General features: G+C 36.6%; 1 protein-coding gene across 1 annotated transcript in view; it reads right to left on the bottom strand.

Moving 5' to 3' along the window:
• LOC128635721 (protein-glutamine gamma-glutamyltransferase 5-like) overlaps window positions 1–27,516 on the bottom strand; it is a 73,634-nt gene that overhangs the window by 351 nt on the left and 45,767 nt on the right. The window contains exons 6-12 of the mRNA XM_053688842.1: window positions 24,096–24,273; window positions 23,156–23,294; window positions 22,566–22,669; window positions 20,382–20,627; window positions 9,124–9,468; window positions 8,773–8,933; window positions 5,199–5,332 (exon numbers count right to left, since the gene is read on the bottom strand). Of these exons, the coding sequence (XP_053544817.1) occupies window positions 5,199–5,332; window positions 8,773–8,933; window positions 9,124–9,468; window positions 20,382–20,627; window positions 22,566–22,669; window positions 23,156–23,294; window positions 24,096–24,273 (1,307 nt within the window). The remainder of the gene's footprint in view (window positions 1–5,198; window positions 5,333–8,772; window positions 8,934–9,123; window positions 9,469–20,381; window positions 20,628–22,565; window positions 22,670–23,155; window positions 23,295–24,095; window positions 24,274–27,516) is intronic.

Genomic DNA, 27,516 nt, shown 5'->3' with positions numbered 1-27,516 from the left:
GTGGCCGGTGCTCGATCATTTGCAGGAATTAATTTAAATGTGTCACCTAATTAGCTGTAGCAGATTAAATAAATAATCAAGTTGTTTTGAATGGATGTGTCCCTGGTCTGCAAAAATGGCACTTTAAATAATGTTAACTTGTTTATTTTGTATTCAAATCTCTTACAGTGCAGTGTTTAACCCCTTAAAGGGACACTAAACCCCCCAAAAAATCTTTCATGATTCAGATAGAAAATACAATTTTAAACAACATTCCAATTTACTTCTATTATCTAATTTGCTTCACTCTTTATATATATTTTGTTAAAGAAATAGCAATGCACATGGGTGAGCCAATCACATGAGGCATCTATGTGCAGCCACCAATCAGAAGCTACTGAGCCTATCTAGATATGCTTTTCATGAAAGAATATCAAGAGAATGAAGCAAATTAGATAATAAAAGTAAATTAGAAAGTTGTTTAAAATGGTATTCTCCATCTGAATCATGAAAGAAAAATGTTGGGTTTAATGCCCCTTTAAGGACAAGGCCATTTTTCAATTTCTTTCCCTTAAGGACCAGGGCTATTTTTACATTTCTGCAGTGTTTGTGTTTAGCTGTAATTTTCCTCTTACTCATTTACAGTACCCACACATATTATATACTGTTTTTCTCACCACTAAATGGACTTTCTAAAGATACCATTATTTTCATCATATTTTATAATTTTCTAAAACAAAAAATATAAAATATGGGGAAAAAATGGAAAAAAACACACTTTTTCTAACTTTGACCCCCAAAATCTGTTACTCATCTACAACCACCAAACAACGCCCATGCTAAATAGTTTCTAAATTTTGTCCTGAGTTTAGAAATACCCAATGTTTATACGTTCTTTGCTTTTTTTGCAAGTTATAGGGCAATAAATATAAGTAGCACTTTGCTATTTCCAAACCACTTTTTTTCAAAATTAGCACTAGTTACATTGGAACCCTGATATCTGTCAGGAATACCTGAATATCCCTTGACATGTATATATATATATTTTTTAGAAGAAATCCCAAAGTATTGATCTAGGCCCATTTTGGTATATTTCATGCCACCATTTCACCGCCAAATGCGATCAAATAAAAAAAAAATTGTTCACTTTTTCACAAATTATTTCGCAAACTTTAGGTTTCTCACTGAAATTATTTACAAACAGCTTGTGCAATTATGGTATAAATGGTTTTAAATGTTTCTCTGGGATCCCTTTTGTTCAGAAATAGCAGAAATATATGGCTTTGGTGTTGCTTTTTGGTAATTAGAAGGCCGCTAAATGCCACTGCGCATCACAAGTGTATTATGCCCATCAGTGAAGGGGTTAATTAGAGAGCATGTAGGGAGCTTCTAGGGTTAATTTGAGCTTTAGTGTAGTGTAGTAGACAACCCCAAGTATTGATCTAGGCCCATTTTGGTATATTTCATGCCACCATTTCACCGCCAAATGTGATCAAATAAAAAAAAAGTTAAATTTTTTAAAATTTTCGGTTTCTCACTGAAATTAATTATGGTAATTAGAAGGCCGCTAAATGCCGATGCGCATCACACGTGTATTATGCCCAGCAGTGCAGGGGTTAATAAGGTAGCTTGTAGGGAGCTTGCAGGGTTAATTTTAGCTTTGTTGTAGAGATCAGCCTCCCACCTGACACATCACACCCCCTGATCCCTCCCAAACAGCTCCCTTCCCTCCCCCACCCCACAATTGTCCCCGCCATCTTAAGTACTGGCAGAAAGTCTGCCAGTATTAAAATAAAAAAGGTATCTTTTTTTTAAAATAGCATATTTACATATGCTGCTGTGTAGGGTCCCTCCTTAGCCCCCAACCTCCCTGATCCCCCCCCCAACAGCTCTCTAACCCTCCCCCTCTACCTTATTTGGTGCCATATTGGGTACTGGCAGACAGCTTATACAAAATTATATATATTGTTTTATTTTTTTTTATTTTTTTCTGTAGTGTAGCTTCCCCCCCCAAGACCATCCTCCCAGATCCCTTAGCAATTAACCCATTCCCTCCTGCCTTTCTCCCACTTAGAAGTATAATTTTCTGTAGTGCAGCAGTTCCCACCCACTCCCTCCCCGTGCATGCGCCCGCCACCCCCGTGCACGCGCACGCGTACGCGTCCGTGCGCGCCCCCCGCGGTAACGCCCCCGATCACGCCCCCTCTTAATCATAAAAGCCATCGATGGCCGCCCACCCGCCTCCCACTTTGGCTCCCACCCACCAACGATTTTCGGCCATCGATGTCCGGTGCAGAGAGGGCCACAGAGTGGCTCTCTCTGCACCAGAGGGGTAAGAAGGGTTATTGCAGGATGCCTCGATGTTGAGGCATCACTGCAATAACCGTGAAGCGTCTGGAAGCGATCAGGATCGCCTCCAGCCGCTTTAAACCCCAATGTCGTACAGGGTATGTCGCTGGTCTTTAAAGACCAGCTTGTGCAAGACGTAACCTGTACGACGTGAGTCGTTAAAGGGACACTGAACCCAATTTTTTTCTTTTGTGATTCAGATAGAGCATGTAATTTTAAGCAACTTTCTAATTTACTCCTATTATCATTTTTTCTTCGTTCTCTTGCTATCTTTATTTGAAAAAGAAGGCATCTAAGCTTTTTTTGGTTCAGACTCTGGACAGCGCTTTTTTATTGGTGGATGAATTTATCCACCAATCAGCAAGAACAACCCAGGTTGTTCACCAAAAATGGGACAGCATCTAAACTTACATTCTTGCATTTCAAATAAAAATACCAAGAGAATGAAGAAAAATTGATAATAGGAGTAAATTAGAAAGTTGCTTAAAATGTTATGCTCTATCTGAATCATGAAAGAAAAAATTTGGGTTCAGTGTCCCTTTAATTACTGATATATACTGTACATATATAAACATTTATTGTGTGAGCAGACCTTATGTAATGCAGTACTTAATTACTGATATACTGTGCATATATAAATATTTAGTGTGTGTGCAGACCTTATGTAATGCAGCACTTAATTACTGATATATAGTGTGCATATATAAACATTTAGTGTGCGTGCAGACCTTTTGTAATGCGGCACTTAATTACTGATATATACTGTGCATATATAAACATTTATTGTGTGTGCAGACCTTTTGTAATGCCACACTCAATTACTGATATATACTGTGCATATATAAACATTTAGTGTGCGTGCAGACCTTATGTAATGCAGCACTTAATTACTGATATATACTGTGCATTTATAAACATTTAGTGTGCGTGCAGACCTTATGTAATGCAGCACTTAATTACTGATATGTACTGTGCATATATAAACATTTATTGTGTGTGCAGACCTTTTGTAATGCCGCCCTTAATTACTGATATATACTGTGCATATATAAACATTTATTGTGTGTGCAGACCTTATGTAATGCAGCACTTAATTACTGATATATACTGTGCATATATAAGCATTTACTGTTTGTGCAGACCTTATGCAATGCTGCACTTAATTACTGATATATACTGTGCATATATAAACATGTATTGTGTGTGCAGACCTTTGTAATGTGGCACTTAATTACTGATATATACTGTACATATATAAATATTTATTGTGTGTGCAGACCTTATGTAATACAGCACTTAATTACTGATATATACTGTGCATATATAAACATTTATTGTGTGTGCAGATCTTATGTAATGCAGTACTTAATTACTGATATATACTGTGCATATATAAACATTTATTGTGTGTGCAGACCTTATGTAATGCAGCACTTAATTACTGATATATACTGTGCATATATAAACATGTATTGTGTGTGCAGACCTTATGTAATGCAGCACTTAATTACTGATATATACTGTGCATATATAAAAATGTATTGTGTGTGCAGATCTTTCGTAATGTGGCACTTAATTACTGATATATACTGTACATATATAAACATTTATTGTGTGTGCAGACCTTTTGTAATGTGGCACTTAATTACTGATATATACTGTGCATTTATAAACAGTTATGGTGTGTACAGACCTTGTGTAATGCAGAACTTAATTACTGATATATACTGTACATATATAAACATTTATTGTGTGTGCAGATCTTATGTAATGCAGCACTTAATTACTGATATATACTGTACATATATAAACATTTATTGTGTGTGCAGATCTTATGTAATGCAGTACTTAATTACTGATATATACTGTGCATATATAAACATTTATTGTGCGTGCAGACCTTATGTAATACAACACTTAATTACTGATATATACTGTGCATATATAAAAATGTATTGTGTGTGCAGACCTTATGTAATGCAGCACTTAAATACTGATATATACTGTGCATATATAAACATTTATTGTGTGTGCAGACCTTTTGTAATGCAGCACTTAATTACTGATATATACTGTACATATATAAACAGTTATTGTGTGTGCAGACCTTTTGTAATGCAGCACTTAATTATTGATATATACTGTGCATATATAAACAGTTATTGTGTGTGCAGACCTTATGTAATGCAGCACTTAATTACTGATATATACTGTGCATATATAAACATTTATTGTGTGTGCAGACCTTATGTAATGTAGCACTTAATTACTGACATATACTGTGCATATATAAACATTTATTGTGTGTGCAGACCTTATGTAATGCAGCACTTAATTACTGATATATACTGTGCATATATAAACATTTATTGTGTGTGCAGACCTGCAGACCTTATGTAATGTAGCACTTAATTACTGATATATACTGTGCATATATAAACAGTTATTGTGTGTGCAGACCTTATGTAATGCAGCACTTAATTACTGATATATACTGTGCATATATAAACAGTTATTGTGTGTGCAGACCTTATGTAATGCAGCACTTAATTACTGATATATACTATGCATATATAAACATTTATTGTATGTGCAGACCTTATGTAATGCAGCACTTAATTACTGATATATACTGTGCATATATAAACATTTACAGCTTCCTCTTTTCGCTGTTACTGCAATTAGGGACCATTCTGCCAGCTCAGACATCCCCCTGCACTCTTTGTCTCTTTCCTGTAAGCCCCTCAGAGGATGTCTCTCCTAATGTAACAATCTGTCATGTCAAGTCTAACTGTAATGTATTTAGTTGCTCAATATAAATAAATGATAATAATTTGTCCATCAGTTCAGGGTTTTGCTGTTTAACTTACTTTATTTCAATAAATCCGTACGTCAGCCCTTGGCCCTCCAGTCTCAGCACACAGTCATGTAGTTCTTCAGACAACGGGTTATTGAATGTGATTGTCACATTAAACGGCTTATTAACCATGGCGTTTCCAGTTACCTGTACAGAGAAGAGGGGCCATTGAATAGATTCTTACAGTAAGATGCAGTGTCTTATAGAAATGGCTGCACCCTCTAAAGTACTGATAATCATGGGTGGGATTGGCTAAACTTTTTGTACAGACAATAATTGATATGTTTCTAAAATGCAATTTAATGAGATTAAACTACCAAACTGTGGAGCAGTATTTAGCGCTCCTGCTTGCGGGTAAACTTTTCCAGGAGTATGGTTTAGCCCCCGCCAGGTAGCGCTTGTATTGCAAGTTCAACGTATAAAGTTTTTAGGCGAGCATGCAATGAAGACATACTTCAAATACCACAACCATGTTAACGTATTTCCCCATAGACTTCAATGGAGCGAGAAAAAATCTAACACCCTACTTGCTTGCAAACCCCATCACGTTTAACCAAAGTGCGCTAACCCAACATAAAATAGAAATATTTCACATTCCAATGTTCTTAACATACCAGAATATGTTCTATTCTTAAAAACAGATTTATATATATACAGTGGATATAAAAAGTCTACACACCCCTGTTAAAATGTCAGGTTTCTGTGATGTAAAAAAAATTATACAAAGATAAATCATTTCAGAACTTTTTCGCTAGTAGGCGTCGTTAGAAGAGGATGGATCCGCGTCGGCTGGGAAGAAGATGGCTCCGCTCCGCTCCGGAAGAAAGAAGATTGAAGATGCTGCTTGATAGAAGACTTCATCCCGATGATGGACTTCCGACTTCAGCCCGATGATGGATTTCTTCAGCCGCCGCTTGGATCCAGACTTCAGCCCGAGGATGGACGTCACTCTTCAGCCCCCCGCTTGGGCTTGGATCAACACTTCCGAGGCTTGGATCAAGACTTCCGAGGACTGATCGGTGAACCTGGCATGGTGAAGATAAGGTAGGAAGATCTTCAGGGGCTTAGTGTTAGGTTTATTTAAGGGGGTTTGGGTTAGATTAGGGGTATGTGGGTGGTGGTTTGTAATGTTGGGGGGGGTATTGTATGTGTTTTTTTTACAGGCAAAAGAGCTGAATTCTTTGGGGCATGCCCCGCAAAGGGCCCTGTTCATGGCTGGTAAGGTAAAAGAGCTTTGAACTTTTTTAATTTAGAATAGGGTAGGGCATTTTTTTTATTTTGGGGGGCTTTGTTATTTTATTAGGGGGCTTAGAGTAGGTGTAATTAGTTTAAAATTGTTGTAATATTTTTCTAATGTTTGTAAATATTTTTTTATTTTTTGTAACTTAGTTCTTTTTTATTTTTTGTACTTTAGTTAGTTTATTCCATTGTATTTATTTGTAGATATTGTATTTAATTAATTTATTGATAGTGTAGTGTTAGGTTTAATTGTAACTTAGGTTAGGATTTATTTTACAGGTAATTTTGTAATTATTTTAACTATTTTAGCTATTAAATAGTTCTTAACTATTTAATAGCTATTGTACCTGGTTAAAATAAATACAAAGTTACCTGTAAAATCAATATAAATCCTAAAATAGCTATAATATAATTATAATTTATATTGTAGCTATATTAGGGTTTATTTTACAGGTAAGTATTTAGCTTTAAATAGGAATAATTTATTTAATAAGAGTTAATTTATTTTGTTAGATTTAAATTATATTTAACTTAGGGGGGTGTTAGTGTTAGACTTAGCTTTAGGGGTTAATCCATTTATTACAGTAGCGGCGAGATTCGGTCGGCAGATTAGGGGTTAATAATTGAAGTTAGGTGTCGGCGATGTTAGGGAGGGCAGATTAGGGGTTAATACTATTTATTATAGGGTTTTTGAGGCGGGAGTGAGGCAGATTAGGGGTTAATAACTTTATTATAGTAGCGGTGCGGTCCGCTCTGCAGATTAGGGGTTAATAAGTGTAGACAGGTGGAGGCGACGTTGAGGGGGGCAGATTAGGGGTTAATAAATATAATATAGGGGTCGGCGGTGTTAGGGGCAGCAGATTAGGGGTACATAAGGATAACGTAGGTGGCGGCGCTTTGCGGTCGGCATATTAGGGGTTAATTATTGTAGGTAGCTGGCGGCGATGTTGTGGGGGGCAGGTTAGGGGTTAATAAATATAATATAGGGGTTGGCGGTGTTAGGGGCAGCAGATTAGGGGTACATAAGTATAACGTAGGTGGCGGTCGGCAGATTAGGGGTTAAAAAATTTTTATCGAGTGGCGGCGATGTGGGGGGACATCGGTTTAGGGGTACATAGGTAGTTTATGGGTGTTAGTGTACTTTAGAGCACAGTAGTTAAGAGCTTTATAAACCGGCGTTAGCCCAGAAAGCTCTTAACTACTGACTTTTTTCTGCGGCTGGAGTTTTGTCGTCAGATTTCTAACGCTCACTTCAGCCACGACTCTAAATACCGGCGTTAGAAAGATCCCATTGAAAAGATAGGATACGCAAATGACGTAAGGGGATCTGCAGTATGGAAAAGTCGCGGCTGGAAAGTGAGCGTTAGACCCTTTCCTGACTGACTCCAAATACCAGAGGGCGGTAAAAACCAGCGTTAGGAGCCTCTAACGCTGGTTTTCACGGCTACCGCCCAACTCTAAATCTAGGCGTCTGTGAAGAACATAGGAATGGAAAATATGTGTTTTGTGCATCGGGGTTCGTGATTTAGATCTAACATGGTCGGGTTAGCGCACATGAAAATGTAGTAATCTAAAGGCGCATTATTGAAATATTACAAATAAAATGAAAGAAAAAAAATAATGAAAAATGATTAAACATACTGTAAAATATTCTAAATAATCCATAGAATATATCAATATACTGTACATAATAGTATGTTTAATAATTTGTATTAATATTTGTTACTGTTTAGATGTAATATTTAAATAATGCGCCTTTAGATTACAAAGTTTTAATTTTACCAAAAAATCCATCAGATAAATACAGAAATATTTATTTAAGAATAAATAAAACATAATCAACTATGTGAAAAACACTGGAATGTGAAATATTCATAATTCATGTTGGGTTGAGCACACTTGAATAAACGCGGTCAGGTTAACGCACACATTAGTTTTTTTGCAGTTTTCGCTCTCCATTGAAGTCTACGGGAGAATACGTTAACGTAGTCGCAATATCCTAAATCGAACTATGCGCGCACTGGGTTTTCGCTTGCGCACACTTTTTACTTTCAACTAGTAATATGAGCGCAACCCAAAAACTCTGTCTAGCCATGTTAAGGCGCTGAATGTAGCCTATAGTGGAATAACGTATTTCTACATTGATATGTTAACTTAGAATATGATACCTAAACCAGATTGATAGAAACATGGCATATCAGTTAAAACGAAATATGCATGTAATATAATTCATGTCCATCTACGTTTAAAAACACAATGAATCAAGCTGAATAAAAATATGAATAATTAGTAATGAGAAGACATTTAAAAAAATAACAAATGACAGATCTATATTAGCAGATAGATACCTCAATTTGAATGTCAGGAGTAGCTAATGTGATGTTCCTCTCAACCAACAACTTATTCCCAATGTCCCTTAATTCTCCTAATGTGGACACTTTCAGCAGATTATTATCAGTCAGGTACCTCCTGTATTTTGAATAAGGAACCTGGTAGGGAAACATCTTCTCTAAAAAGGAAAATGTAGAGTCATACATACTCTTGAGGCATACTGGGTTTTTGTAGCATGTTGGTTTGGTTGTAGTCTAAAGCTATCTAGAACAATGTATTTAGAGTTCTTTAGTAGACCCATACAAGCCAAAAGAACCCAACTTGACAGGTCCATGGTAATGAATAATATGTACAGAGTTCTAACTTACCTTCATTAGGACCTAGTTGAATGAAACCTGTTTCCTGCCACACAAGATCGAACGGCCTGCCATCGTTCCTCATGCTCTGTACACTAATATTGATATTTATTTTTTTAATCTCAACTGCGAGATTCAAAGCCACCAATAGGAAGTTGATATCTTGACCTATAACTGGAGATTCCACAAGTTTCAGTTTGAACTCAATGCCAGTGTCACGAAGAGGAGGGTTTGAAGAATTAACATCAATGCGGTTGTTTTCCATTGATGAAGATGCATTGGAGTTCGGACCATTCATCCGGTTACCATTTAGTGATGCCAATGCTTTTTTAAACACAGACCTCTCTTGTTCAGAACCTAAAGTACATTATGATAATATTAATGTTTTTGTGCAAGCTAACTTCATATTTTTTATTATTGGGGTTTAAAAAGCAACACAAAAGACATATCAAATGCGTACATCGAAGTTCAAAGGCACCCGAAAACAATTATAAATAAAGCAGTATGCATATCTAGCCCATCTTATTAGCACTTATCTCTAACATCCAGTGCAAATTTAAACTTCAAGTTATATCTTATTCTTCAGTAAATTTGTACCTGGGCTAGAATCCCCAAATTTTCTAAATTCTTATCGATTTTTAGTTTCCAATTTTAAAACACATAGTCAACATTGATTTTAAACAATATCAAATATTAGCTTTACATCTGACACATAAGATAAACTCCTATGAAGTCATTATCACATAAAAAAAGGAGAAAAAGAAAAAGAACAATAGGCAATAAAAGGGAGCACCAAGAAGAAGAAAGCAACAGCCTTGAGTATAGAGACGCAACTCTTCATATTATGGATAGGCACAGATACCACTTTTAAGACAATACCAGCTTGGGGGGGATAGCTTCCTACCCTGCAAAGTCCTGGTAGAAACAAAGTTTTTCCTGTGACCTACAATAATTTTTATTATATAAAACGCTATAATATTTAATGAGAAGAAAAAAAGGGGGGGGAAAGGGGGACAACCTCCACTCGGTTCCTGTCTTAAGCCAACTCCCCCACCTGCTCTTCTGGAAACCAGATTCTAGGTAATTCCCCTGCTTCTAACTGTTGTCTAACCCACCTAGATGATTTAAAATATGAGACTATTTGTCGTTGTAACCCTAATGATAATGAATCAATATATGCTTTCCATTTACTAAAAAAACCTCCCAATTTGATTCTCATTGGGATTTTTTAAATTAAACTGCTCAGAAGTCATCTGATATTGACCATTATTGAGGAATTCTGACATTTTAAGCCCTTTATGACCTTTCCAGTTCTTCAATATCAAATTCCTCCCTATCAAAATTAGTGTATTAATAAATCTTATATTAGGTACGCAGACTGAGTATCTGCGTAAGAAAAATATCTGTGTCGAGTCCTATTTAAAATTACCTCCAAGTATCTTTATTGCACCAGAAGTTAACTTTTTGCCAAAATTGGCATATTTTTGGGCATGCCCAGAAACAGTGGACTAGATCCACATTTTATAGTCCGCACTTATAACAGTTCTCTTTATCCTGCGCCCATTTAGCCATTCTGGCTGGTGTATAGTATGCCATGTTTAATATCTTCATATGTGCTTCTCTTCCACTAATAGTTGCTGCTGCTTTACTTACAAGAGCCATGCTATGTAAGATCATTTTCCTATTTACTGGGATCTTAAGTCTGGAACATTTGACTAATGTGTTAGTGATAAGTCTTTCCCCATGTGCTTTCAACATTAGATTGTAGACTCGCGAGATGGTGTTTACCCCCTCATGATATTCCTTGATTACTACCCCCAGCTTCACTATGTCTAATTCTGGACCGGTTTCTTGTCTCATAGTCCCTATCCAATGCCTTACCTGGAGATAAGCATAGAAATCAGTTCTCGGCAGACCATAACTGCGTCTCAGATCATCAAACGATTTCACCAACAGTACCTTAATCTCACAAAACTGGCCTATACATTTAAGTCCCTTGTCATACCACCGAGAAAAGACAGAATTGTCCAATCCCGGCTGGAAATCAGGGTTACCTACCAGAGGGAGAAATTCGGATTTGCGAAAATCTGTTCTGAGCTCAGTACAGATTTTTTGCCATGCTTGAATAATATATCTAAATGAGTATAGGCGCACAATGTTACCAGGAAGCTTGGAGAAGGGGTAATGCAGCAATGCTTTCAAAATAAAGGGAGTAGTCAATCCAGATTCTGCTTCATAGAATGTCACAAAATCCGTTTCCGATATCCAGTCTAATGCAAATTTGCATAAAGCTGCATAGTTATATAATTGGATGTTAGGGCACGCCATGCCACCGAAAGCCTTAGCTAGGGTTAATGTGAGTAAAGAGATACACAGTTTTTTATTCTGCCAGATAAATTTACAAAAAATCCTATTAAGAAGGGCAATATCTTTTTTATACAGAAGCAGAGGTAGACTTTGGAGAAAATATAATAACTTAGGAAATAAAACAACCTTAATCAGCATCACCCGTGCCGTAATCGAGATTGGTAGATTAGCCCATCTTTGTAGTTTAATCTGGATTTCACTAAAACACTTCACCAAATTCAATTCATACCACAATTCCGGGTTACTGCTCAAATTAATACCTAGGTAATTAATCTGATTAGTCTCCTTAAAAGGATGTGGAACTACCTTGGTTGGTTTATAGATCCATAATAGTTCTGATTTCTCATAGTTAATTTTGTAACCAGAGAATGAGCTAAATACATTGTAGATCTGTAAGATTTGCAGGATCATTTCTTGCTTATGAACAGAAGGAGATCATCAGCATAAAGGGAGAGCACCATTTTTTGTCCCCCCAGATTGATTCCTTTTAATTATTTTCTCAAAAGAATTGCAAGGGGTTCCATCGACAAATTGAACAGTAAAGGCGATAAGGGGCACCCTTGATATGTACCTCTCTTTAGAACAAAACTATCTGAAAGTCCCCCATTAATGACTGTTGAGAGGGGAGCCCGATATAACTGTCTAACAAACTGTTGAAAGGGTCCTACTAGTCCAAACCCCTCCAAAGAGGCAAATAGATGGTCCCAAATGATTGAGTCAAATGCTTTCTCAGCATCAACCGTAAGAACTACTAGATCCGGCTTAGCATGTGATTTTTTTATCTACAATTTTATTCCAGAATAAATCTAGGACCATCTGTCCCTTACGTAAGTTTTTAACTGGATTCCTGCCCAGCATGAAGCCGGTTTGATCTCGGTGAATGATATAGTCTAAGCATGGTTTTAATCTATTAAAATCACTGTTAATATCTTGTAATCCTGGTTTAGTAGAGATATAGGCCTATAAGATGATGGTATTTCTGAATCTTTACCTTTTTTTAGGTTAATGTGATATTTGATGTGGAAAACATAGCAGACTGTGGTTTGTTCCCTATGAAATATTAATTGTATAAAGCGCATAGAGAAGGAGGAATTTGATCAACCAATAGTTTATAAAACTCCGCTGGCAGCGAATCTGGCCCTGGAGATTTCCCTAGTTTTAACTTCATTATAGTATTGACTATTTCTGTTTCAGTAATAGGTTCATTTAAGCCCTGGAGATCAGCATTCATAATTTGGGGAAGCTTCACTGTTAGGGGTTAATGTGAACCTGACTAGCGCCATCTTGTTCTTGGGCACCATTTTGTCTTTTCGCATCCATCTTGTAATGATTGGCATCCATTTTGTAATGATTAGACTTTATTATAATGGGTAATTATGTAGTGAGAAATATATGCTTGTCATTTTATTCTGCAAAGCTAGCTAACCTTGTAGATGTCCCTGACATTATGCCGAGGAGAATATTATATCAATAAGATGGTCCAACGACCTTGTTGTCTTCGCAGATGCATGGTTTATTATGACTAGATAATGTTGTTCAGATATTGTTTATGAGCTAGTAACTTTCTAGATTCACACTGTGTTTAACTCTGTATAACTGTGTAAAATGACGCGGTCATAACGTGTCATCACCATAACCCTATATGCTGTTACTGAAGTCTATAAGACATGCTTGCACTGTTCAATAAACATGAATAGCTTTAGATCATTCGTTGCGTGGTCTCAATCTGTTCTAAGGATATCCTTATCAGATAATCTACATCTGCTTCAGGTGGTACAGTGGGCCCGCAGCTTCGGCCTGACCTGACACTCCCCCCCTGGGAATAACACCTAACATTCACATTGTGCCAAAACCATTCTTTATTGGTTGTATTAATCTGACTTGTTGAATATAGATCCTGAAAAAAATTCAAGAACGCCTGCCTTATTTCTGCCACCTTCGTGGTTCTTTTATTTTGATAGATTACTGAAGTTATAAAATTCTTCTGCTGCCTAACTTTGGAAATCTTGGCCAAATATTTTGCTGAGGTACCTTGTATACCAGAAAAAAATGCTTTCTGTTTTTGTTCCTCAAGAATCGTATTTTTTTTAAAAAACAAATCACGTTCTATTTTACTTTCTTTATATTTCTTTCAAAGGGCAACAGATTAATTATTAACTGTCGGATCAGGTCCGCAAGACATTTCTTAAATATGCCTCTTTGACTCTTGTTTATTTCTAATTCTAATATCTGGTATCTCCCTTCTAAGTCATTATCCACTGATATTATCTGGTAATCTAACTGCTTATTGATCAGTATAGCTAGGCCTCTTTTAGATCTATCATAGGAGGTAAAGACCACCTCTCCTACCCATTTGGATTTGAGTTTAATGGCTTCCTGGGGTCTAAGATGCGTCTCATAAGCTTGATCATAAGTTTCCTCCAAATTGGGGATGAGATCCCTCCAATATTCCAAGATATTAGTTTAATTTTAAGTTTATTCATTAGCCCTTAAGGCTGGGGGACCAGAGGCAGGTACACAGAGGGACAGAGGGAAAGGAAAAAGAATATAATATATACAGGGAAAGTAAAAAAAAAAAAAACTTTATTAAAAATCCAATCCTTATCAGAATGTTGCCTATAAAACCATATGAGAAACTTTCTCTTTTATATATAAACCTGACTATCTGTGAGCATCCATAATCATTTAAACAACCACACAGCACCAAGAAAATTATAAGCCAGAAAAGGGCAGCAACCAAACTCACTGTATATTTATGCCTGGTCGCCCAGACTTCTAAGTGTTCACTCCACACCATTCTTATGGCAGAAGGCCTGAGCTTCCTCCACCTTATTAAATGTTAAGGTATCCCCATCTTTATCCAGAATAATTTTAGCAGGGTATATCAATCTTGCCTTAAAACTGGCTTTAATCAGCTTAGAACAGTAAGGCACCATTTCTCTACGCTTGGCCTCTGAGTTTCAGCTGAAAAATCCTGGAACAGTAATACTTTGTTGTTTCCTATCATAATATTATTATTTTTACGGTATAGCCTAAGTAAATGAAATTTATCCTGGAAATTCAAGAATTTAATTATTACTGCTCTTGTGTCATCTGAATTTTTCCGTGCAGGTCCCACTCTATGTGCTCTTTCTATGGGGATCCTCATGTTGTCTAAATTGCTGCCTACTAGTTGGGGGAGTTTAACTGAAGCAAAATTTAGTAGATCTTGAAAGTTCTCAGTCTCTAGGAGTCCAATAACCCTAATGTTATTGCATCTGGACCTGTCCTCTAACTCTTCTGTTCTGGAGTGTAGTGTGTTCAGCTTACTTTCCTGAGTAGTGACAGCCCGTTCCTGGATAGATGATCTATCTTCTATATCGGAGACACGAGATTCTAGTTTGGATATGCGTGCAGCGAATTGTTTAACTTCGCTGTTTTAAGGAATCAAATTGTGGCATTAATAATTCTGATATTTGTTGCAATAGTACAGCTGTATCCAGGTTGCCAATACTTGTTTCATTATGATAATATTGTTACTAAAAATGACTGCATATACCACACCCACTATGTCACGCATTGATCTCTTTCTGATTTCAAATTCCCTATTTACCCAAGTTATTGACACAAAAATTGGTGAGGTCATTGTCTCTGACCATGCCCCCATTGCCCTCTTTCTTGATGTGACTCCCAGAGTATGTAATCGACGCACTTTGCGTTTCCCAAAATACCTCGTGACTTCTCAGGAATTCCAGGCTTACCTGGTACGCTGCTGGGACGACTACAGGGCGAATAATATTCAGCACATGCACACGCCCGAACTCTTTTGGACGGCGGCTAAAGCGGTGCTCTCTGGTGATATTATCGCGTATTTGGCTCCTAGGAAGAAACAATGCTTGGAAAAGATCGAGAGTCTAAGAATTAGTCTGGTGGATACCTATCGCGAGTACTGCACTACCCCCTCCAGCTCCTCCTACCGTAAATACATAGGTGTCAAGACAGAGTATGATGCGCTCCTTGTGCATCAAGCCTCTCAGGCACTCCTTCGGACCCGAGGCAGATACTACCGTTTTGGCCACAAATCTGGGAAGCTCTTAGCTACCCTAATAAAGGTTAACAACTCTTCCAAACACATTCCAGCACTAAAGTCGGGAGGCAGGGTACTTAGAGATTCCAAAATGATAGCAGAGGCTTTCGCTTCCTATTACCGTCCCCTGTCGCCCCTGCTCTTTAATATAGCGTTAGAGCCCCTGGCCCTTAAATTACGGCAGGACTTTCCTGGCATTGACATAGCAGAAGCACCACAACATCTGGCATTGTACGCGGATGACATGCTCCTTTTTGTACAGGATCCCCAGAAGCATCTGCCCGTCATCATGGATAACCTTAAAACCTTTGGCCTATTCTCGGGATATAAAGTAAATGTACAAAAATCGGAGATTCTTTGGCTAAATAGAAAAATGGGTCCGGTCGAGAACTATCAATTCACGGTGGCTAAACATGATATCACTTACCTCGGTATCAAGATCTCGGCTAATCCCAATAGACTGTATGCTGATAATCTAACCCCCATATGCACTAAACTACAAGCTCAAATGAATAGTTGGAGTTCTCTGCCATTATCGCTATCGGGAAGAATCGCCTTGCTGAAAATGGTGGTGCTTCCCCGAGTCTTATATCCACTTCTTATGCTCCCCCTGCTCCTGACCAAGCCTGACATCAAGCTCTTAAACTCTGCAGCACAAAGGTTCATCTGGCAGGGGAAAAAATCTCGGATTTCGAGAGATAAACTCAATATGACTTTCCTAATTGGGGGTTTGGCGCTCTCAGATTTTAGACTTTACAACTGGGCCGCTTTGATCCGTTTGGTAGTGGATTGGCAGGTGGGCACTCACCACTTTTGCCGCCTGAACCTGGAGCAGGCGGTGCTGGGAGATATATGCCTGGCTTACCTTCCACATATTGCTGAACTGAGGTCCTTGAGGACCTTAGGTCTCAGTACTTTGTTCAAAGACCCTCTGAAGGCATGGCATCTTGCACATAAATACCTGGGCAAAACTTGCCGCGCCTCGCTATATCTACCTATTAGGAAAAATCCAGACTACCCAGCGGGTTCTGACACTTTGCCTTTTAAGATCTGGGAGGGAAAAGGGATAAAGTCACTCAAACAACTGTTCAACCCACTAACTAAAACACCCAGGACATTTGGTGTCCTACAAAGGGATTATGGCTTACCAAGAAATCACTTATATGCCTATCTTCAGGTACGTTACTATGCTGGGATATTGGTCAGAGACACGGCGGACTTTTGGGAGGGCTCCCCTTTCCGCCTCACGCAATCTCTGTACGCCATGGGCAGGTTCTCTCTCTCAGAAATGTATCAAACTCTACTGCAACACCACCTTTCAGATCTTCAGCAGTCCATACAGGCGGGTTGGGTTAGAGAGGGAATAGGTGAGGTTACGTGGGTAGAGATAAGGAACAGCATGGAAAAAACTAGGAAAGCATCCCTGTCAGCTATGCTGAGAGAATCATAAGTGCGCTTCTTACACAGGGCATATCTCACACCAAGAGCCTTGGCAAAATGGGTCCCTACCTACACAAATAAGTGCTCCAAGTGCGCATTAGATAACCCTAGCCTCCTACACTATATATGGGACTGCCCTCCGATTAAGCAATATTGGAATAAAATACAATACTGGCTGAAACAAAAACTTCAGATACAGCTGGACATACAACCTGAAACCATCATATTTCTGCAATGGGATGAAGGGTGTAAACAACATGATTCGGTTTTGAGCTTAATTATCTTGATTGCTAGAAAACACATCTTAAAGCACTGGATAAAGGCGGTAGGCACCTCTTTTAAAGGTTTCAGAAACTTACTACAATCCCAGTTATTCATTGAACAAATGGATGTGAGAATGGATGCCCAGAATAGACTAAATCTATTTTTGCGCAAGTGGCGTAGACTAATTCTCACCTTTGAGTTAGTAATACAGAGACTAATCCTCAGACCATTCAAAGACTCTGTGATCTTCATGGAGAACACTTTAAGAGGAGAATGGGGCCATCTGTTCCATGAAGAGCACCGCAGAACATTAGGGAACATACCCCAGGTTTAGCTACACCCTTTCCGCACCTCCTTCTCTCCTCCCCCACGGCTCTGTGGTTTCTCTCTTCCCCCCCCCCTTTTTTTTTCTCCCCTGTCTGGCCTCAACACAGACTTTAACTGAGTCCCCGTTGGGACTTCACCTCAGGTCCGTAGTAGCACAGGCTATAGAAAACAGTTAGTTAGCTAGTTAGTTATAAGTTAGAGAACATAGGGCTATTAGGTTTAAAACTAACAAAATGATTGGGAGAGACGATTGTATGCGGAGTCTGTTACATTACTTTTCGTTAGCCTAGTAGCTAATTAAGTTGTTTATCTGTATCAGATGAAGGTGTTAGACTAAACCATGTTATGGCTCACCTATTTTCTTGTAACCCGCAACAAATGAGCCTTCTATTTGTAACACTCATGTTGATTTCATGTAACACCTGTATGCTTTGTTTTTCCCTAATAAAAATGATATTTTCTTTATGTGAAGACTTCTCCATTGGGTTCAAGTAAAAGATGAAGACATCAGACAAGGATGTTGAACTGCCTTTATAGGTGGTTATATCTTTCTAACTTAAAGTGAAGGTAAACTTTGATGAATGAAAGCCCTGTTTTTAAAAATACTATTAAAAACAGGGGCACTTTAATTCATCAAAGTTTAGAAAGTAGCCGTTTTGTTTAAAAACTTAACTTTCTTCTTTTCACAGCCGGAGCAGCTTCCCCCACCCGGAGATCCTCTCTACACACGTCAGCAATGACTAATCCGGCTTCCTCCAATCACGGCTTTCCCTCCAGGGGAGTCATTGCCTGAGGCCATGCCATGATTGGAGGAAGCCGGATTAGTCATTGCTGACGTGTGTAGAGAGGATCTCCGGGTGGAGGAAGCTGCTCCGGCTGTGAAAAGAAGAAAGGTACGTTTTTAAACAAAACGGTTGAATGAAAGTGTCCCTGTTTTTAATAGTATTTTTAAAAACCCGGGCTTTCATTCATCAAAGTTTACCTTCACTTTAAGTATGACTGAGGTAGTCTGTTTATCTTACCAGTGTTTTTTGCAGACATGTATTATTTAAAAAAAGCAAAAACCATGCTTTCTAACCATAATTCCATAGCATCTGGGATAACAGAATTGATCCAGTTACTGGTTCTAGTGATGATCACTGAATAGCTAAGTTAAAACCATTTTTAATACATGTAGTGGTACAATTAGTGGAAAGCAGCTGTATTCTGCATACAGTTATTAAACTTACAAGATCTAACCGCACAGTATTACTACACAAGACATCTTATCTAAAATAGCTCATAATTATCCTAGCTAACATTCTTCAAAATGTTAAAATAATGCTAAAGAATCAGTGCATTTAAATATCCAAGGTTACATTATATATATATATATATATATATATATATATATATATATATATGGATCAGCTTATAAAAACACTTATTTATTATGATCATGAGAATGGTAAAATAAAAAAACAATTACTTATGCGTATTAAAGGGACAGTCTACTCTAGAATTGTTATTGTTTAAAACGATAGATAATCCCTTTATTGCCTATTCCCCACTATTATATTAATATACTTTTTACCTCTGTGATTACCTTTTATCTAAGCCTCTGCAGGCTGCCCCTTTATTTCAGTTGTTTTGACAGACTTGTATTTTAGACAATCAGGGCTGACTCATACGTAACTCCACAGGAGTGAGCACAATGTTATCCATGTGACACACATGAACCAACGCCCTCTAGCTGTGGACAAACTGTCAAAATGAATAAGTAGTGAAGACTATTTTTCATTCTTGTAGTTGTTTAGATTATTCAAGATCCTGTAAGGATGTAACTTTTGTTTGTTGAATGTGCTGTTTGAATTGTATGTAGTTTTCCCAATTTCTATGCATTCTTTTTTATATTTTTTATTATATTCATAAAAATGTTTATTCATACATATTACTTAATATTATATATTTAATTTGATATTAACATATGCTTTAATGCAATCTAAATTGTCTTCATAATATATTGCAAATTCCATGCGCGTTTCAAGGGTAATGGTATGATTGTCTACTCTAACCAAGGTACAATACCAAACTTATCGATCTTCACACACATTTCCCACACTACTCTTTCATTAGCGAGAGAATGTTGTTATTAAATAAATCAATAGATAGATAAATAGAATGTTATAATATTATTTTCCATATGGTGAATCATATCATTATACATTCTCTTACAAATACGCTTGTTAAATAATAATGAAAACTACAACAGCCAGTTGTGGGTCTCTAAGATTGAGATACCTATACTTTGCAATGGAACAAACTTTGTGGTAGATTTATAAAGCAACGGATGCTGCAATCTAACCTCGAAATTTCAGGTCTTCCTGAAACTCAAGTTAAGAAGCAGCGTACCTCAGAGTCCGCCACCTCTGAGGTACGATTGGGATGATTGACACCCCCTGCTAGCGGCCGATTGAATTCACTAAAAATGCTTGTGCAATGATAAATGCCAACAGCATATGCTGTTGGCATTTATCAATGTTGGGCGGACATGATCCGCTACAGCGAATCATTTCTGCCTGACATTTAAAAAATCTACCCCTTTGTGTAAAGCCCATACAACAAAGGGCAGCACAAATTAAAAACGCTGCAAGATAAAATCACAAGGCAAAAACAATCCTTTGTGAATCAGACCCTAAGTTATACAAGTTATTTGCTTAACTTCAAATTAAGATATAGCAAATCCTAAACTTCAAGTAAACCCAAAACCCATTAGCTAACATTCATTCATGCAACACAATATAAAAAAAGTATTAAAAAAAAGTACCTTCTTTATATTTGTAATTGCTGGTGATATCGAATCGAACATTATTCCCAACACTCTTAGTGCTGATAAATCTTCCTATCTGTTTAGTGTCTCTGTAAATCTTTTCCTTATGGGACAAATCAGGCTGCACAACCCAGGAAACAATATCTGCATTGACTTCGGCAAATACAAATGGCGCGTCATAATTTAGGTGAATATCTCCTTCTTTAATAGCTCTGACTGATGTTGGTCCACAGCAAAAAATTCCTTGTGGGGAAAAGGTACATACATAAAGCTGACATGATGTTTACAGTTGTAGGAAACAGCACCAAACTTTGTCAAGCGCAGGACACAGGAATAGCCACTTCCATGAATACATAAATTACATAAATTTAAAGGATTGGTTCCAGCCATCATTATTCTTTAAAAAGGGTCCTTTATTTTTGCTCATGTCAGGGTCCAAAGCGACAATGTTTCGGGCCTACAATCAGCCCATAATCATGTCTCAAGACATGATTAAGGGCTGATAGTAAACCCAAAATATTGTTGCTTTGCTTTGGACCCTAACATGAGATAAAATAAAGGACACTTTTTAAAGAATATTCATGGCTGTAACATTCTTTATTTTTAATATCTTTTACAGTTTTATATTTATAATAGATTATATAAAGTGCCCTCATTACTCTATAACATTATTAATATTACCCCTTGAAAAAATATACAATAAAGTTTAGCTTTTCTTTTAAAAGTTAACTTACAGGCTAATAAACAAAAAAATTATTTTATGTATACAAAGAGCTGCATTTAGCATGTTTGTTCCATACGAAACAAAGTGTATGTTAAAGCTCTTCATTTTAAACTTAAAGCAAACCGGAGGTGCATGTATGTATACAACTATGCCTTAAAGACTGTGTGCTCATTGGCTGATAAGCAGAACTCCTTTATAGGTGGGCAGTGACTCACATCACAAGCACATTTTGTTCTCAGTACAAAAAAATCAATAAAAAAAAAAAATAATACATAATGTTTAAGCTTCTTAGAAAACAACTGGAAATTTGGAAACTTTAATTAAAATGGTAGGTTAGAATGCACATTGTTAATTTACTTTGAACTGTGCTACACAAAAGGGCCCAATTCGCTGCAAGATTATCTAAAAAGATCCATGAGTGTTACGAGGTCCTTTACAGAATTCTGGCAAGGAAAATTTTACCTTGATAGCTTCGTATTTCACTAAGGGGCATATTGTGCACTTCTGTATGTGAGAAGAGCGACATACATTAAAGTACATTACCAAATAAAGGTTTAGATTCCAAGTGGTGCACTATTTAGCGATTCGGCTCGTGCTCAAACACCGCCAGAAGTACCTTTCAACACTTATAACTTTTTAAAAAATATATTTTTATGAATACTTTTTAATTAGTGCATAGATAAGTGTCACACTTTATTTTAATGTATTTATGTTGTGTTTGGTGCAACTTTTAATTTAGCCCTAACCCTTTACGTGAGGACTTCAGTCACACCAACCTGGCAAATGAACATTTAGTGTATGCTTGTACGGGCGTGTTTACTTTCGACTTATGAGCGCAAGTTAGCGCGGGTATGATATTTCATTATCGTGCACACACTAACGTTATAGAGCACTGTAATATATAGCCCATAATAAGAAATTAAAAATCATATTGAAAGTATAAAGTATTATTTGTGATTAAAGTACATATTACAAATATTAATAATACACAACAAAATGCATTTTAAAAATATGAATCAAATTCAAATTTAAACAACAAAATTCCTATTATGCAGGACATAATCATATTAATGCAATTTCCAAATAAGAACATTAAATCATAGTAAAAATTTGTATTAATATAAAATTAGTCCATAGGCTCTATGGGTCGGCTGTATAGGGAGTGTTCCTTGGGAGTGTCAGAAGTGGTAAAACACTGATAAAAAAACAATATGTCACATTTGCTCACCACTGTGACACTTCTCAATTTATAGAGCATCATTGGCTACTAAATATGGCAGCTTGCCAATCGCCAGGACGTCCAGGTCCAGCCACCTTTTCTAAAGAATTGAGTGAGGTCTGCCCAACCAATGGTTGGATGATGATTTTACTCCACTTTGGCAATTTTTTTTGAGAAGCACGTTATGATGAGCTTAGGATAAAAATCTCCATTTAAATCAGAGTTAAGCAATTCTTACCATCACTTGTTTCCTGAGGTGTTGAATCTAGTACTTGCCACCCATCATATCCAGGTGGTAAATCTTTACGAGCCATCCAACTCTCATCCCAGACATGAAAATTCCTGTATCAAATACGCCAATGATATGATATAAAATGAATTAATATTTCCAGTAGGAAATTCTCACACAGATGTTAAATAAAAAGCATGTAAATCGAGTTTGGTTTTAATGCAACAAAAAATATTTGTAAAGATTTGTATGCAGTAATTTTTAATTATACAAAATATTTTATTTTGTTATTGCTACAATATTATTATAAATAAAGACTTGTTTCCTCATTTGTGCTAACCAGCATCCACCAATCAGATACGATATATAGATGACATTTTCTTTAGTTTAGAATATGATTGTTTATGTCCCAAACTCCCTTACTGTTAAATTAAAGTATAGTTTAAGTGCTTGAACATTCAACTTAAAATGTAACAGTCCTCAATTCACCATAAAATGATTCAGAATAGGAAAATAATACTTTGTACTATTTCACTTAAAGGTACTAAAAATGTGTTGTTACTACTTTTTATAACAAATTATGAAAGCAAAGCGATTACCATATGCTGTCCTTGCTTTCGTTTTTGATCAAGTTGCCTCTGATATCATGATATTCATCAACAAATAAATTTCCATTGGTGTCATGCGCAGAGTCAAAGTTGGTAACCACACGAGTTGGAATTCCCAAGCCTCTCATGACTGCATAAATAAATAAAATGGTTCTGAATAAACAAAAAATATAGTTCATGCAATACATGAAAAAATAAATAAATATGATAAGAAAATGCAAAATAAATATATAAATAATGTCTATTTATTATTTAGCAGTTGTTGGAAAACTGACATCTATAGCTTTAGCTGTCATGTAAGAGATAAAATAACATAACAAACTAGATAGAAGGACAAAAATACATATAATAGACAGATACTGTATAGATAGATAGAATGATAGATAGACAGACAGATAGATAGCTACTGTATAAATAGATAGACAGACAGATAGATACTGTATAGATAGATAAATAGAATGATAGACAGACAGATAGATATATTAGATAAATAGATGAGAGACAGACAGATATTAGATACAATATTTATTTGTAACTGAAATGGTAAATGATGAAAATACTGCAGCTGGAACAACAGTGGATGTTACTGCAGAAACAGAGTCAATAAAGAGCTCTTTAACAACCAGTATTACTGCCAAGACTGTGGCTAAATGCAACGACTTACTAGTGAGTGGTTCCCAGCTGCCAGCAAAAGTTGCCTTGTGCACTTCTTAGGGGCGTGCATGTGAGACCACTTGAGATTAGAAATGATGCCACTCAGGATTTACAAATTATTTGTAATGTATTCTGATTGGCTGGAATACACCCCATAAGTAGTAGACGTACAGCAAACCAATTCACCAATGTCACGCACCATGGCAGATAGTAGTCACGCAGGATATTGCTTATAAATATAATTATTCAACGTCATGTCCTTACTACCATTTATTACCTGTACAAAATACTGCAGCAAACACCCAACACTGTCCGTATTTTACAGGGTGAAAGCCCATAGACGCCCACTTGCGTAAAATCGAACAGCTTCCATTCCACATGGAGGGATTTGTTCCAAGGTCATAATTTCCATCCCATCTTCCCTGCAGAACCCCATTGTCGTCATTGCCATTAATCTTAAATGAGAAAAGAAGTAAGGAGTTTAATATCTATTTTTTATTTTTTTATTAAATCAATATAGTAACACAGTAGCTGAAGTTAAAAGAGTATTTCTGTTTAATTTATCCTTCACAAATATCCTGTGATCCCTGATATTGAAAGACCTGTCAAGTAAATTGACAATAATAAAATATTATTTCTACCATAGCAATTATAATTAAAATGTTGATGAAAATATGTAGAAGTCTCTCTAAAAGCTATACACGTAATCTTAATATGAAAACACTTTACTTTGCTGAAGGTAACATCTCATTTCCTCTAGCCCTAAGCAGTGATTGTCATACTCAATTTCCTTTGGTTAAAAAGTGCTCCTGCCAACTCCCTATAATGGCCATGAATATATTCATATCATGTAATCATATCACCACTGAAGCGCCTTAGTTTTTGAGAAAACAGACTTATGGCTAGATTAAAAAAGATCTGTCTTGTTGTGAGTGCACTTAGCTTCCATATGGGTCACGTCAAACACTTATTGTTATACATATTCATACTGAAATGCAGCAAATCACTGTTCCTGTAATTCACGTATATAGGGGTCTATTTATTAAACTCTGATATCAGCTACGGAGCTCCATCAGCTGCAGGTTTGCACGAACTAGCCTGCAGCCCTTGTCCGCCCGGTATAATAAATCTCTCCCATAGACTGCATTGTTCTCTGATAACAAACTCAGGAAATTATTTGATCTATTCATATAATAACATGTTTATACCACCTGAGGGCGCCATTCTAACATTTACCCGTAGATTAGAACTGCCATTCTTTAATATACATTACTTATCATCTACTGGTTATTTGAAATCATAGCACATTTTTATATATATAGTAAAAAATCTAATTCTACATAGCGCTGGAGTATAACGCAAAACTAAATTATATCACAACTCCTTAAAGGGACACTATTAAACATTCAAGATTCTGATAGCTCAGCAGTTTAAAAAAAATAACTCTTTCCTATTTTCTTCCATTATCTAATTATGTGCAATCTTTTCATAAGCACAAATTTAGAAGCACCAGCTCCTACTAAGCATACGCAAGTGTTCTGAGTGTGTACGTGTATGAGTCTGTGATTGGCTGATGACTGTCACATGATACATGGGAGGGCAAATTGACAACAATTTTGAAATTTGTCATAAAAAATGCTGCTCATTTTAAACGCTAAGCGCTATAGTATTATCTTTTTATTATACATTTGTTTTTTATGCAATTCTACTGGTCCTTTAAACAAACACAGTAAAGTCCATGGGGTCGATTTATGAAACAACGGATGCTGCTTCTGACCCACTCCGCTTCTGTTCCGCCTGAAGCAGAAGTTAAGTAGCAGCGGTCCTAAGACCACTGCTCCTTAACTTGTCCGCCACCTCTGACGACAACATTATGACATCTGTGAAATGCTGTTGGTATTTATTAATGTGCGCCGGACATGATTCGCTATAGCTGATCATGTCTGTCCGCACCATGTTAAATCTACCCCCATATCATGATTTATACCATCTGGATCCATGGCATTAAGTAAAAAAATCCAATATGTCTTCCATTTCTTCAGGAGCAACTCCCTATTGCCCCGACACTGCTTCACCATCATCTGTTACCTGACATTGTAATTGGCTCACAGTATGCCCAACCTTCAAAAGAATAACATGCTAATGTGCTGATGTATTCATATTGCTTATCATATTCAGCAATCCTAGCTCATTCCTGTCTGGTCGTCTCCCCGATATAGAAATGACCACAAGGGCATTTTACCATATTTAAAGGGACACTGAACCCAAATTTTTTCTTTCGTGATTCAGATAGAGCAGCAATTTTAAGCAACTTTCTAATTCACTTCTATTATCAAATTTTCTTCGTTCTCTTGGTATCTTTATTTGAAAAAGAACTCATCTAAGCTATTTTTTTGGTTTAGAACTCTGGACAGCACTTTTTTATTGGTGGATGAATTTATCCACCAATCAGCAAGGACAACCCAGGTTGTTCACCAAAAATGGGCCGGCATCTAAACTTACATTCTTGCATTTCAAATAAAGATACCAAGAGAATAAAGAACATTTGATAATAGGAGTAAATTAGAAAGTTGATTAAAATTTCATGCACTATCTGAATCACGAAAAAAACATTTAATAATCAGTATTGCTAGTACCCCTAATCTCATAAAGATGTCCTCTGGTAATTTAGGGGTTTGCTATTAAAATGTCATTAATATCAACACATTTTTGTAGTGTTAAATAGTGGTAACAATTTTTCATATAATGAAATATCGCTCATTAAAATTTTTAGAACCGACATAATTAAAAAATCTGAAACTTCTATTCAATATTTCAAAAATATCCAGACTACTAAAATATATAATGATCAGAACACTGAGAAGATAACCAAATACAGGTGAGTTTGACTTGTGCTTTATTAATGAGAGGACGTTGTTGCGCAGTGAAACCGTCATACGGAAGTCGTGTAAGTGTGATTATACCAAGTTATATCAACTAAAGTTCCATTATACCAAGTTATATAAACTAAAGTGCCATTATAACAAGTTATATAAACTAAAGTGCCATTATATAAAGTTATATAAACTAAAGTGCCATTATAACAAGTTATATAAACTAAAGTGCCATTATATCAAGTTATATAAACTAAAGTGCCATTATATCAAGTTATATAAACTAAAGTGCCATTATACCAAGTTATATAAACTAAAGTTCCATTATACCAAATTGTTGTAAGGAGCAGTGAGTGGCTGGTAAGGGGAATTGATTGGCTAGTAAGGGCAGTGATTGGCTAGTATGGAGCAGTGAGTGGCTAGTAAGGAGCAGTGATTGGCTAGTAAAGAGCAGTGATTGGCTTGTAAGGAGCAGTGAGTGGCTGGTAAGGGGAATTGATTGGCTAGTAAGGGCAGTGATTGGCTAGTATGGAGCAGTGAGTGGCTAGTAAGGAGCAGTGATTGACTAGTAAGGGGCTAGTATGGAGCAGTGAGTGGCTAATAAGGGGCTAGTAAGGAGCAGTGAGTGACTAGTAAGGGGCTAGTAAGGAGCAGTTATTGGCTAGTAAGGAGCTAATATGAAGCTAGTATAAACTAAAGTGCGATTATACCAAGTTATATAAACTAAAGTGCGATTACACCAAGATATATAAACTAAAGTGCCATTATAACAAGTTATATAAACTAAAGTGCCATTATACCAAGTTATATAAACTAAAGTGCAAT

Source organism: Bombina bombina, chromosome 7, assembly GCF_027579735.1.
Source record: "Bombina bombina isolate aBomBom1 chromosome 7, aBomBom1.pri, whole genome shotgun sequence".
Lineage (NCBI taxonomy): Eukaryota > Metazoa > Chordata > Amphibia > Anura > Bombinatoridae > Bombina > Bombina bombina.
The sequence above is the reverse complement of the archived record's forward strand: the minus strand, read 5'-3'. Positions and strand labels throughout refer to the sequence as shown.